Genomic DNA, 13,408 nt, shown 5'->3' with positions numbered 1-13,408 from the left:
TAAAAAGGTTGAAGCAAAAAGGGTCATTTCATCATTGGACTAAAATCAAATTTACTAAATCTCAGGCTCCTGCCATTGATTATCATGCACCTCGAGTTTATGATAATTGCAATAGTGAAAAGGTCATGCAATAGATACTAAGTGTTGAATAAATAGAATAGATATTAATAATTAAAAAATTATTGTTGCAGTGGGTAAACTTGTGTCCAAATAGGTAGGAAGAATAATCAATCTATGCATATAAATACCCTTTTTCGATATACCCATTTTAATTGAAGCAACTATACCTGTACGTCACAGTCAGTGGATGACAAATGATTGACCAAAAGTTGCAATCCATTTTGCTCAAATATTTCAATTTTACTGGTGAATGTCTCTGAAAAATTAGTATCCCTTAATCATTTAATAAAGTACCATCACTTAGCGCTTTAGTATCGATTTCCTCAAAGATAATTAGAATATATACCTTTCAAAATTTGTTCTCAGCGCATGGCATTTCTAGACTAACTTTAAACAAAAAACAAGCAAATTCCTGCCAAAACTTCATGCCGTATGAGCGGCATATTTCCCTGGATCTGCGGTGGAGTGCAAACTATTTTAGCATTCAAATAGCTCAATTGATAGTTATCGCAAAGAATTTTCCTTGTATTTTCATTGCCAGTGCATTGCTGCAAAGGGTTGATAGGTGCATTAGGTAAGGTGGCATTATAGTAGTAGAAAATTGTATAAAAGTGTCTTATTATGGTGCTTGAAATGTAAATCAAAAGCAATGTTATAAAAAGCTAACCTGCTAAATTGGAAAGTGCCAAAGTTGAGAATTCATGGCAAATGATCTCCTCTGCAAAAATAAATTAAAATGAAAAAAATGAGGATGAATTTCTTCCTTGAACAAAAAGTTCAGAAAGAAAAAAAAAGAAGAAAAAGAAAATGCATGCGTAAAATTATGATTTTATCTATTATATTTCAATAGTAAATATAGAAAAATATTTTTAAACCATTATACACCACCATCGCTTTCTGTAGGTTAAGAAAACATTTGGAAACTCTATAAAATAGGGTTTTTTCCTTTTTTATAAGAATTTTAAATATTTGTTTTAAACTCAACAATTGTTCAGCATGGTGTGAAAATGACATTAGTGTGTTTTCTTTAATTATGCAAATGATTCTGCTACATTTTGTTGAAATCAAGCACTCTCTAAAATTTAAATTACATGCTTGCATTAATGGTCTTATAATATATTCAGTATTATTTTTAAAATAACTAATTTTCTGAAAAATGAAGAATGGCATAATTACCATCTGGAGAGAGCAGTTGTAGTAGTGGCTTTACACATCCAATTCTTCTGAGAATTTTTTTGCATGAATTTTCAGAAGACATAGAACCAATACACATTATGGCAGACCGCTTGACCAATTTGTCTTCATGACTGATCAGTCTTGGTAGATGCTCCAAAACACCTAGATTGACCATCTGGGCCTTGTTTTCTTGAGCTAGAAAAGATACATATCATAGCTTTTGTTACTGGTCTATTATGTTGGAGATTTAGAAAAATTGTCCTTCTATACTTTTGATATGAATAATAGTCGTTTAGGAGAAAGTGACAGTCCATTTTTAATACTTAAACCATAAATTTTATTTTATGATAATGTTATCTAATTGATTTATTCGCTACAAGCAGGTTGTCTAGAGAAAAAGTAATTTAATATCCCATTTTTACTGTTTGAAGTAAGTAATTTATGCTGTAGTAATTCGTTATTCAAATAAACCATCAAGTTCTCATAAAACGAATTTTCTTTTCTTACTGTTACTTACATTTTTCAGCATATTTGTAAAGAGAATCGCAAACAGTTTGTAGAACACTTTCTTCTGCAGATTGAAGCATTAAAGTGACTGTTTGCGGTTTCTTTGTAACCAACTCAACGGGGTCAAACTATTAAGAAAGCAAGAAAATTTAAGTAGCAATAAGAGGAAACATCCTGTCTAATTTGCCAAAATTATAGAAGCCTTTTTCTAAAACACTCATCTTAGGCAAAAGTATACAAATTTGAAGGACTTTTCTGGGATTTTTTAGGACTTCTGTTTAAAAAAATTAGTTACCTCAAAACAAATGAATGAAAAATAATTAACAAAAATTGATAAGGTTTTTGTGTAAAAACTGATATCTTAACACATGAACATCATAAGACAAAACCAACTAAATTTATTATTCTACGAGCTCGACCGACCCTGTTTTTTTCCAAAATTGAAAAAATAATAATATTGAATTTGCAAACCTGGAGAACAAACCTTATGAGTTTTTTGCAGATATTTTTAACTAAACAAGTTGAAAAAGTGTAAATTCCTCCCAGAGCTTAATAAATGAAGTAAAAATATAACAATGGAAATAACACTATAGTTGCTCATTGATAAAGGGAAAAAAGTCTAATGTTTCAAAACGTCACAAATTTTAAGATCAGACTGTAGATTAAAAAAAAATCAAGTTTATTTTACTGACCGACTGACCCATATTTTCTGAAGGTCTTCCCATAGAACAATAAATTAAATTTGTTGCATAAAAATCACATCAACAAGCAACATGCTGAATGGACCTACATTAACATCAGATGAAAATAAGAAAAAAGTGACAATAATTGTACAAAAATTCAGAATGGAAAAATAAAGCTTGTGTGTTGAATAATGTAAAATGGTAAAAAGGAATTTCCCCAAATACGAAAATCACTTAAACCATTCAGGCCCAAAAAACCTTTTAAGCTGTTTTTGGTCCAAATTTGCCCAAACAATAATAATAATAATAATAATAATAATAATAATAATAATAATAATAATAATAATAATAATAATAATAATAATGTATACAAGTTCAAGGCACACGAGGGCCTCTGAGAACCGGATCTTGAGTACAATTGTCTTGTCTCGAATCTTTTCGGATGTTTTTTCCAAGCTTCGTTGAGTCTTTCTTTAAAGATTTTGACAGTCTTTGCCTCTACAACTTATCTTGGTAATCTATTCCAGTTTGGTATACTCCTGTAAAAGAACGAGTTGGTTTGTGCGCCTCGGAATCCATCTTTACCAAAATTTGGTATCCGCTCATCATTGTGTCTCCTGTTCGGACGTGTTCGAGTCGATAATTTACTTGGAAGAGTATTTTTATCGTAGTAGTGGAGATGTTTGTATACTTGGACCATATCACAAAAGAGTCTCCTGAATTCAAGCGTGGGGAGGTCAAGTATGCGCAAGCGTTCTTCATAGGACATATCTTTGCAGATAGGCACGAGTCTTGTGGCGCGTCTTTGTACACCCTCAATCAAATTAACATATTTTCGAAGTTTAGGTGACCATACCGACTGAGCATACTCCAAGTGCGGACGGACAAACAAAGTATATAGTACTAGGAAGATGGATGGATTCAGATGTTCAAAGCTCCTGTTAATCACTCCTAGTATTGAATTTGCCTTCTTTACCTGCTTTGCAATATGCTCCTCGAATGTAAGTTCTGAGTCGATCACAATCCCAAGATCTTTCTCTTCAAAAACATGTTCAAGCTGATTTCCATCCAAATAATATGGATAGGCATGTTTGATGTCAGAGAATTTGCCAATTGTTGGTACGTGACATTTGTCAGGATGGAAATTTAATAACCATTCTTTCGACCACTTGACTAGCGCGTCTATATCCTGTTGGATGGAAATAGAGTCTTCGATAGTGTTGACCTCTTGGAAGATTTTGGTGTCATCAGCAAAAAGGAGTATAAATGATGATATCACTCTTTCAGGAAGATCGTTGATGTAAAGAACGAACAATAACGGTCCAAGGACACTACCCTGTGGGATACCACTAACCACGTGATCCGTTGTCGAAAATGATTTATTTACTTTCACTGATTGGGTTCGTCCATTTAAAAATGATTTTACCCAAGACATTATCGGACCTTCTATGCCGTATGCTAATAGTTTCTTGCATAAACGACGATGAGGTACTGTGTCAAAGGCCTTTAAGACAATTATCCTTAAAAATCTGGCTCCATCACATTTTGGGCATTGCCATTTTGTATCATTGTGCAAAAAATCAGAAAAAAAATATGAGTCAACATTGAGAAAAGCTATATTTTCTTATTTGGTTAAAGGAAATTTCCCCAAAATACGAAAATCCGTTTTTTAAGGCGAATTTTCCGGGAAAAACCACTTCAGCCATTCTTTAGAGAATCTTGCCCTCCATCTTTGTACAAAAAATCAGAAAAAAGTAATGACAGGATTTTACACAAAGTCCAAAAAACCCTATTTTTAGGTAGTTTTTGGCCCAAATTTGCCCAAATAAATTTTTTCTCAAAAATCGGGCTCCGTCACATATTAGGCATTGCCATTTTGCATCATTGTGCAAAAAATCAGAAAAAGCTAATGAGCCAATCCTGAGAAAAGCTGGTAACAGACAGACAGATGAACAGACAAACAAACTGACGGACGGACATGGGTTAATTTATATAACCTCCACCGGGGTACCCGGAGGTAGGTCCAAAAATAATAATAGGAAAAGTTGCAGCACAAGTAAGTCCAAACAATATCGAATGCTATATTGACTCTTCAATATGAAACATATACACTTGCCTCCTCTTTCAAAGGGACTTCAGATTCTTTGCCTCCTTTTTTCTTTCCCATTTTTAAACTTTCTTTATCACCTATAAAGAAATGAAATAAGAAAGTTGCAAACTTTGGAAAACACAAGGCTGAAAATCCCCCTAAAAATGAAAGCAAATAAATAAATAAATCAAAAAGAATTTCATATTCACTCACCAAAATCAATAGAGTAACAGGGCGAACATCAAAAAAAAGTTTAGATAGATCTACACTAATTCACAGAAATAAATTCACAATACTTACTCCTTACCCCAAAATGAAACTTTTTAAATGTTGTAAATCTTTCTTCCACTTCCCCATATGTAAAATATAGATTACTTTTGATTTCCCCTAACTTTAGAGGGAAAAATGTTAAGCTAGGCAGCGTGTTTTCCTCGCGGATTTTCCTAGCGTAATATGTTTACATAATGTCACAATGCTGACAATGTTATTGTTCTTTTCATAGATTATTACTGACAGCACTTCAGTCATTTATGGGATTGGACAATCAGTGCATAACAATCTTTGATATTCAAAAAACTTTAACGACTTACAAAAGTTGCCTTTTAGATTTCCCAGCCAGCCATAGGACCCTCCCGGCACTTCCGGAAACGTCTGGAGCAAAAAGTGCTTTTTTTGTGCTCCAGAACACCGGAAGATTCCGGAGCACTTCATGTGTTCCCGAGCAAGATATTTGTGGTATAATTACGATAGCTGTGCTAATCATGTGAAAACTAACTGCGACATGCACATACTTTTAAAAAATCAGCCAACTAATGGCAGTGTAAAACCTCATGTTTTTAATTTTTTTTTTTAATATTTCAACCAGTATCAGTAATGCTTTCAAATATAGTAAGTTTGCGACCGCAGTCGGGGTTAACCCGAAGGCTCCTCTTTCGATAGCTATCTACCCAAAGGTAGGGTGCCACTCTTTCTCCCTGGATTTCTCCACTTACCCTTGATCCTTCTCTTGATTGCTGAGCATCAAGCAGAGAGGCATCAAGTACCATTTTGAGAATCTTTGGTATGACCCGGCTGGGGGCTGAACCAACAACCTTGCAAACCGTAACCGGATGCTCTACCACTGCACCACGGTTTCAAATATAATATAATGTGATCAATATAATGAGACCAAAGTCCATCATAGCTGGGGAATATTTTTCGTAACTACGTTTAAACGATTTCAACATGTTAAGTATAAGTTGCTTGAGAAGCACTAGAAGAGCTCCAGAACTTTCCTGAGAGAAAAATGTTGTTTTTTTAGCTGCTCCGGAAAACTCTGGAGATTTCCGGAGCAGAGCGCTGGGAGGGTCCTCCAAACATTTGTTCTGAGCGTTTCACATCCACAATAAATTTATGTAGTACACTTTCGGTTTGTTTTTGTATGACTTTTTCTTGGTTCAAAAACTTATACAACTTTTTGTTCCTCCATTTCCAGAGCTTTTCCGGAGAGAAAAATAGTACTTTTTAGCTGCTCCAGAAAACTCTGGAAGTTTCCGGAGTGCCGGGAGGGTCCTCTTTTTCGAGCTATTTTCTTCAAAAACAATAAATAAAATAATGCAATGTCTTCTTTTTTCAAAAAAAGATATATCTTTCGTTATTTTACAAATATTTTTATATAATAATATTCTAACAACATCAAAGAATTCTCCCTCCAAATTTCAGGTCTCTAGCTACACTAGAAAAAGAGATATATAAAATTGAAGAAGCATGACTGGATTTTTTTTTTCTTTTTTGAAACATTTTTCGAATTTTTCCAAGCTATTTTCCTAACCACAACCACCTTCTTGCTTTCGACATTTTCAGTCAAATTTATTTTTGACACTAAAATTTGAATATCTTTACAATTACTTAACTTATCCTCTGGAGGCCTTATGGCCCCTTATTTTCTTTCTCTTTTAAAGCTGCTGGAGTTGCTAATGAAGATAAACTCAGGACCCTGTCGACGCAACGGACTGTCTGGTTTATTTGTCCAGTGGCAAAAAGTATCCTTTCGCTACACCGGACGCAATAAGTCCGGTGTCAGTCGGGTGTTGCATACAGGGAATTTTGGACGCCGGACATTTATGAAACAAAAAATTAAGAATCACCGGACGCACACCGGACTGGTCATTCACATTATTCATGTCCGGTGTTTTGATTAAAAATATCCTTCTCTGACACAGGACATCCGACTTTCTTAAGTCTGGTGTAGAGATTGTCTGGTGGTAAAAAAAATTCTCATTTTACACCAGACTTTTGCGTGTCTGGTGTTCGTTAAGTCCGGTGCATCGGCAAGGTCCTATATATTATTATAAATAAACTCTTCTTTATAAAGGCAAAGGACGCACTATCAATGAAAGTTATATACCTTGACATGCATCATGTTATAACAAAAGTATGATTGATAAACTTGGTGGAGTTAAATAAAACAAATTTGTTGTCAAAGAGATTTAACAGTAAGTGAAAATAAAGCCCGGCCAGATATCATCAGCAGTCCCATCATATGTATCTATGTTTCGACCAAAATCGCCCCAAGTTAGAATAGAGCAGTTGACGGTATTTGGCTCACTTATAAGTGCATTTGAATAGTCTAAAACATTTAGAGAAGTGTTACCTGGCTTGTAATACTAAGTTGTACAATATGAGGATACAAGTTCCAGTAGCAAGGATGTACCTATAGAGGGTTAGGATTAAAAAGTCACCCGATATTTGTAAAATTTGTTCACTCACTCCTTCAGCTACCATCTCCCGTAAACATTCTGTTGCTGGGTCTTATCAGACATATTATTGATGTCAGGGAAAAGAGTTAGCAAATAGATTCAATTTTGTTTCAAAAGGAGTGATTATTGAGTGTAAAATAAATTTAACTATGACATTTTTTAATTTTTTTTTCTAAAATGATCTTTATTTAAAGATAAATCTTGTCTAAGAAGTAAAATGTAAAAATGTAAAAATCTAGCTCGATCCTTCATTTTCTAAAAGTCATAGACCAAAATCGCATTCAATAGATTTCGGTGAAAAAACCACATGGCTGTCTGGTGTAAGTATAAAGACTGGTAGAGTTTTATTATTTCTTTAAATTAAATTCATTATAGATAGATAGATTCAATTTTTTACGTGAAAAACTCAACAACCAACAACATAGATCTTTTTACAATATCATTATTAAGTCAGGCTAGCACAGTCAGTACCTTTCTTTAGCCAAATTAACAGGCGTAATCTATCGAATTTTTCGATTATCGAATTAATCGAAACTAATCGAAGCTAATGGAAGCCATTATATTTCGATTAGTCGAAATAATCGAAGCCTAATCGAACTAATTGAGATAAAAAAAACCTTGGAAAATTCGATTAATTCAATAAATTTGATTGGGCTTCGATTAGCTTGGATTATCACTCGATTAGTTTCGATTATCCTTCGATTATCACTCGATTAGTTTCGATTATCCTTCGATTAGTTTCGATTATCCTTGAATTAGTTTCGATTATCCTTCGATAAGCTTCGATAAGTTCTATTCCCCAATCTTCTTTTTTGGATTCATGTCCCATTCATGTTCAATGGATGGTCCGCTCAACGATGTGTAAAGCCCGAAGGGCTAGATCTCTAGCTTTTGCTGAAAATTGTGTCGAAGTTAGATAGGAAATCCTATCTAAGTCACGTGACATTATAATAGAATTTCAGCGCTTGACCAATCAGAAGCTTAGCCAATTTTCGGAAACAATAGCAGAAATACTTTTTCCGATATGTACTCACTTTTTCTTGCTTAACCTGAGAACAGATTGTAATTGTTTTCTGCCCACCACGCTGAAGCTCTAAAGGGATGGGCGAAAACAAACAATCTGACGACTTTGTTGGACGGATTCATGCGAGACCGCGTTCAAAACATCCTGGAAACTAGCGACACCGCTTCAAAACTTGTTTTGATTTTGCTGCAAAGGATTATGGGTAGATTATTTTTGATAGATTTGGAGGGGCAAAGCGTGTCGATAGCGAAATTCACATCTGGAGCAGGTAATTTCTTGCTTGGAAGAGCTTGAAGCACGAGATTTAGCCCTTCGGGCTTTACAGAAATCTGTGGGTCCGCTCCTTTAGAGCTTTACCTATCAGGGGGAGGGGGTCGGGCTCAAAATCGGTGAAACGATAAGGCATCCAGGATGACCGTCCGGCCGTCACACGAACCATTCGGCCGTTTAACCGAAACGAGCAGCCGGCCGTCAAACCGAGCATCAGGCCGCCGTACCGAGCATCCGGCCGTCGAACTGAACCTCCGGCCATCGAACCAAGCACCTGGCCGCCGGAGCGTGCGGCCGCTAGCCCGCGGGGTCCACTTAAAGCTTTTTTATAGACTTGCTTAGGTGGACTGTAAAACAGTTCAGTACAGTCAGGCACATCCTGGCAAATGAACGGGGTGAGCATTTGCATGGGGTATTCGTCACCCAGTGTAAATGAGATAGGACGTCTCAGGCTAAAAGCGTGAAAATGAATAAAAATTAACTTCAAACTGAAAAAGGGAAAAAAGGAAGAAAACTGGGAACTTTATTTTTTCGTTAAAAGTTTCTTCAATCTTCGAAGACAAAATTGACCCATGGAAAAAAAATTTCATCTATGCAGTTCTTTGAAATGAAGCAAAATATTTCCAACCCGGTTCAATTAAACTGGGTATTCGGCGCTATTACGTCACTTTCGTTTTCGACCCCGTTCATTTGCCAATGGTCGCAAGTGAAAAATACCCCGTTCATTTGCCAGGATGTGCCTGACTGCAGTAGATTTTAGTTGTTTTTGGAAGGTAAGAACAGGATAAAGCAATGTTTTTATTTGCAATACGGTATTGCAAATCTGCTGCTGGTATTGATATTGATGATATAGATGTTTCTCATTTTTAAACTCCAAGTGCTCCAAGTAGTTTTTTTGTGAATTGGATTTTTAGTGTTTTTCTTAAAAAATGGCGACCTCGTCAAATGCTCCTAGTCTACTTCACTGGAATCAGCGTCATATCCATTGCGGTAATCTCATAACAGAACACGAATATTCTGCAGGCGTCACATGCGGGAAAAACTTTGAAGATAGAAAATAAAGAAATTTATCATTTTGGTACTTTGCATCATACTTACACGGTGTAAAAATGGACAAACTAAATTAAAATACAGCAAGTTGATAAAAACATAATGTGTAAGACTTTTAAATTTATATAACTTGTAACTGTAAAATAAAAGCCGAAGTTGGCAACCTTTATAAATAAAAAATCAAAATGTTGGTTGATTCAGGTTGATTTGACTTGAAAAAGATTGAAGTGCCCAAGGTTATATGCTTAAAAAAATAAAAAAAATGTCTATTTACGCGATTCTGCCTCCCGTAGTAAAGCAATCAAACTTTTCTTTGATGCGTTTTTGCGAAACTTAATGTTCATAGAGATCAGTTTGAGTTTCATGAGCTGAACATCCATTTGCTCGTTGTCTGTATTTTTTTGGGGGACAGCGGCTGTAGCTTTTGATGCTAACATGTCATTTTTTCTTTTTTTCTAGAGCATTCAAGTCCGTTTGTCCTAGATGTCCGTCGAACCTTTGCACCAACTCAACCCCTTTGAACATTTGATATGTGATTGATTTCGTTGGTTCTAGTGTTGGTGAAGGAGCATTTGATGACAGAGAAAGACACCGAACAAAAAAACTGATATTTTTCAAATTGCTAATTTCAGCCTCGACAGCTGGATGAGCTGTTTTTGTACCGTACCGACGAATAATTCGAACAACTTTATGTAAATTGACGCGATTTTGTGTCTAAGAAACAGCATTCATCGTTGATTTCAATGTTGGTTTCGAGCGTTGAGGTGTTATTATTGAGCTGCTCAAAAAACGAGGTTTGGTTACTTGATTTCCATCTTTCCATTCTGCTCGCAGCTGGGCAATAAATTTTGCCGTCGGTCAGAGACAGAAATCGAGCAATATGATAGACTGTACCCTTGTATTCTACATACATTGGGTTTGAGCGGTTTGTTCGATTTGTTGATTTTCTTGTGTTGGCATTTGATCCTTGGTCCAGGAGATCTTTCATAGTTAAATTGGAATCATTCGCTAGAGCAGTTGGTGCTTCAAGAGGTATCTCCGTTCTAGAAATGAAACAACACAGCATTGAAAGTTGAATGTTACCTCTTGACCCAGTGGTAAAAAAACAAACAAATGAAATGGAAATACTGTCAAGCAAACTACTGAAATACGATAAAAAATAATGGACTTTCCTCGCTTTCCTAACCCTGCTGGAAGAAATGCAACCCAGCTCGAAAAAACTTTCATCACATGTTATGAAACCCATTACTAGTAACAATATTGATTGAATTTGAATACCTGTAAAGTGAAGATCCATGATCAGGGCAATTGAAAATATATCTTTGTGCGTCCACTGTTGTTTTGAATTGGAGGCCAAGACATTCGCTGTGGTACCATTTTCCACAGGAGGGTTTGTGACATTGTATCCATGCATTTTGTTTTTTACGATTGTGCTTTTGAAATAAACATTTCTTTTGTGTAAATAACGAACATTGAGACGGGTCATTGTCATCAGCAATAATTTCTTCATCGCTTTCATTATCTAAATCATGTAAAGAAGTTTCTTGATGAATATTTGAAAGTCAATAGCCGATATCGGATTTAGATAATTGCAATGCATTCTGGTTTCTAGGGACTCTCAAATGAATTATAATCTATTCTAGATCATCAACCATTGTATTTATCTAAATCTGATGTCGTCTATTGATTTGTGTTTGACTTTAAATAGTTAAACGAAAAAAGAAAAAAAACGAGAAAAAAACACACTTGTCCCCGATATGTCGACATGTTATCTATATACAAGTGTCCACGTCAAATTTTGTCTCTCGAAACTCAAAGTCTATCTGGTTCGGTTTATATTTCCCGCCAAAAATTGGGTTTAGTAGTCTATTAAGATGCCACAGCATTTTTTTCTTGCGCAGTAGAAGTAGATAGACTCAAAATTTTTTTGAAGGTTGTGTATCGGCTCTATATTAAGTAACGCCAAATTTGATCACTCAAGTGCTCACCCAGCTGGCACACAACGTTGTTTTAACGTTCACCTAACGTTATATGGACGTTGTGAACGTTAGACAAACGTTGAAACATCGTTACGTACCAGCTGGGAAAAGACCGAGTAACTTCGATAAAGAAATTACGTACCTTCAAAGACAGTTTCAGATACAGCAGAAGTCAAATTTTCAGTTGGGTCGTTTTCGGTTACCAAATTGATTAGTTCACCAGGAGAGAAATTTTCAAAATCATCAACTTCGTAAATCTCAGACTTGTCAGGGAGAGATTCGTTGAGGTCTCCGTTTGTCATTCCCGAAAATTTCTTACAACACTTTGTTAGTATTATTTAATAGAGGCTAATGTTGTTTCTTTACAAGAACACAATCAAAATAGTTAACCAATCGAAGAATTTTTAGCGGAAACTAATTTTGTTAATTTTAGCGATTTGACGAATTTTTCACTTTTTCAGTTTTTAAAACATAAACATAAACTTAAATAAATCGCGCTATTATTTCTACTCGCTAAAATTAATCCACGTGAATTTCTCTGATCGATTAAAAGTAAAAAGAATATCCACTAAAATTATTTTTTCTCACTAGATTTGTACATGGTTCAACAATGAGAGGGCGAATGAAAAGAAGAAGTAATGAGATTATATTTGTAGTTTATTTTTTATATTACATTCATATTCTTCTCCCTTAAACAAAGCTAAGAAAATGATTTTGTTATGTTGTCTATTTTCTTGTTGTCTATTTCCAATTTTCGTTAAAAAAGGTCTCAATAGTGTCTGATTGAATAGTTAACCACTCCCCTATCTCAGTGCCCCGATTGAAAAAATGAAAATTGGCATTTTGAAGTAAAATTATCCACTTGGATTGATAGTCTCCCTTCTTCAACGTGGGTTTCGGGTTATGTTTTAAGACTGTTCAGATCTACAGACCTAGTAAGCGTACACGTTTTTTTTTTCTTTTTTCTGTAAGAACATCAAAAAATTTTGAAGCCTTGGAATGTTCTTAACTTTTACAGCTTTAAGCCTCAAAATGTTCCTAACATCGAGCCTAACATGTTCTTATTTTTGTTAATTCTTGAGTGTTTTTGTCATGTTTTCTAAGAAATTGGGTGTTTTAGTGCCCTAAGAAGCCTAAAATGTTCTTAACTTGTTCTTAGCATTTTGGCCATCGAAGGCTTATGTTCTTATATAGTTTGTTCTTATATAAAAAAACGTGTATGCATTTTTGGGACACTGTAAAGTTTTTCGGGATTCCTTATAGTTAATATATATCAGCACAGTCTTTTGGCATGTTTCTTGCAAGTGTGCTTTTTGACTAGAGTAGGCCAAGTTCTGTAAAACCGGGGTATACATCTTTTATTTCAATTTCTCACCCGGGTTGAGATTATTCAGCTTCAATTTTCTGGGGTGGCTGGGTGATTTCTTCCCTCGAATAGGCAAACACAAATTATTCTGCCATAGAATGTAAAGATTTTTAAGCACCACACAAAACCATAGAACGACAACGAGGGACCGATAACAAACACCAAAATGTTCATCACCAGGCTCGGGAGGTAAAAAGATCTTTCACGGCTATCAGATTTTAACCAAATTTGACCCGATAATACCTTAAGGGAAGAAATTTAATTTCACGGTTGAGAGAATTTTTTGTTCAAAATATGGCTTATTTTGCCCTAAAAATCATAAAAATATTTGTGTTTCGCGGATTTGCCAAAAAACAGCGAAATTAAATTCTGCTAAAATTTCTTCCCGCCAAAAATTTCTTCCCTT

At 35.1% G+C, this 13,408-nt stretch overlaps 1 protein-coding gene across 3 annotated transcripts in view; it reads right to left on the bottom strand.

Moving 5' to 3' along the window:
* Positions 1-7,272, bottom strand: part of LOC136807586 (armadillo repeat-containing protein 3-like) — a 32,708-nt gene extending 25,436 nt beyond the window's left edge. For 2 of the 3 annotated variants that reach the window (XM_067064171.1, XM_067064173.1), the window contains exons 1-6: positions 4,876-4,895; positions 4,603-4,673; positions 1,814-1,931; positions 1,297-1,491; positions 788-838; positions 288-376 (exon numbers count right to left, since the gene is read on the bottom strand). In XM_067064171.1, coding sequence (XP_066920272.1) covers positions 288-376; positions 788-838; positions 1,297-1,491; positions 1,814-1,931; positions 4,603-4,653 — 504 coding nt within the window. In that variant the 5' untranslated portion in view covers positions 4,654-4,673; positions 4,876-4,895. Of the gene's footprint in view, positions 1-287; positions 377-787; positions 839-1,296; positions 1,492-1,813; positions 1,932-4,602; positions 4,674-4,875; positions 4,896-7,207 lie in introns of those variants that run through there. The other variant, XM_067064172.1, reaches the window with a different exon arrangement.
* Between the last annotated feature and the right edge of the window lie 6,136 nt (positions 7,273-13,408).

The sequence above is a fragment of the Clytia hemisphaerica genome, unplaced genomic scaffold (genome assembly GCF_902728285.1).
Source record: "Clytia hemisphaerica strain Z4C2 unplaced genomic scaffold, Clytia hemisphaerica genome assembly, whole genome shotgun sequence".
Lineage (NCBI taxonomy): Eukaryota > Metazoa > Cnidaria > Hydrozoa > Leptothecata > Clytiidae > Clytia > Clytia hemisphaerica.
The sequence above is the reverse complement of the archived record's forward strand: the minus strand, read 5'-3'. Positions and strand labels throughout refer to the sequence as shown.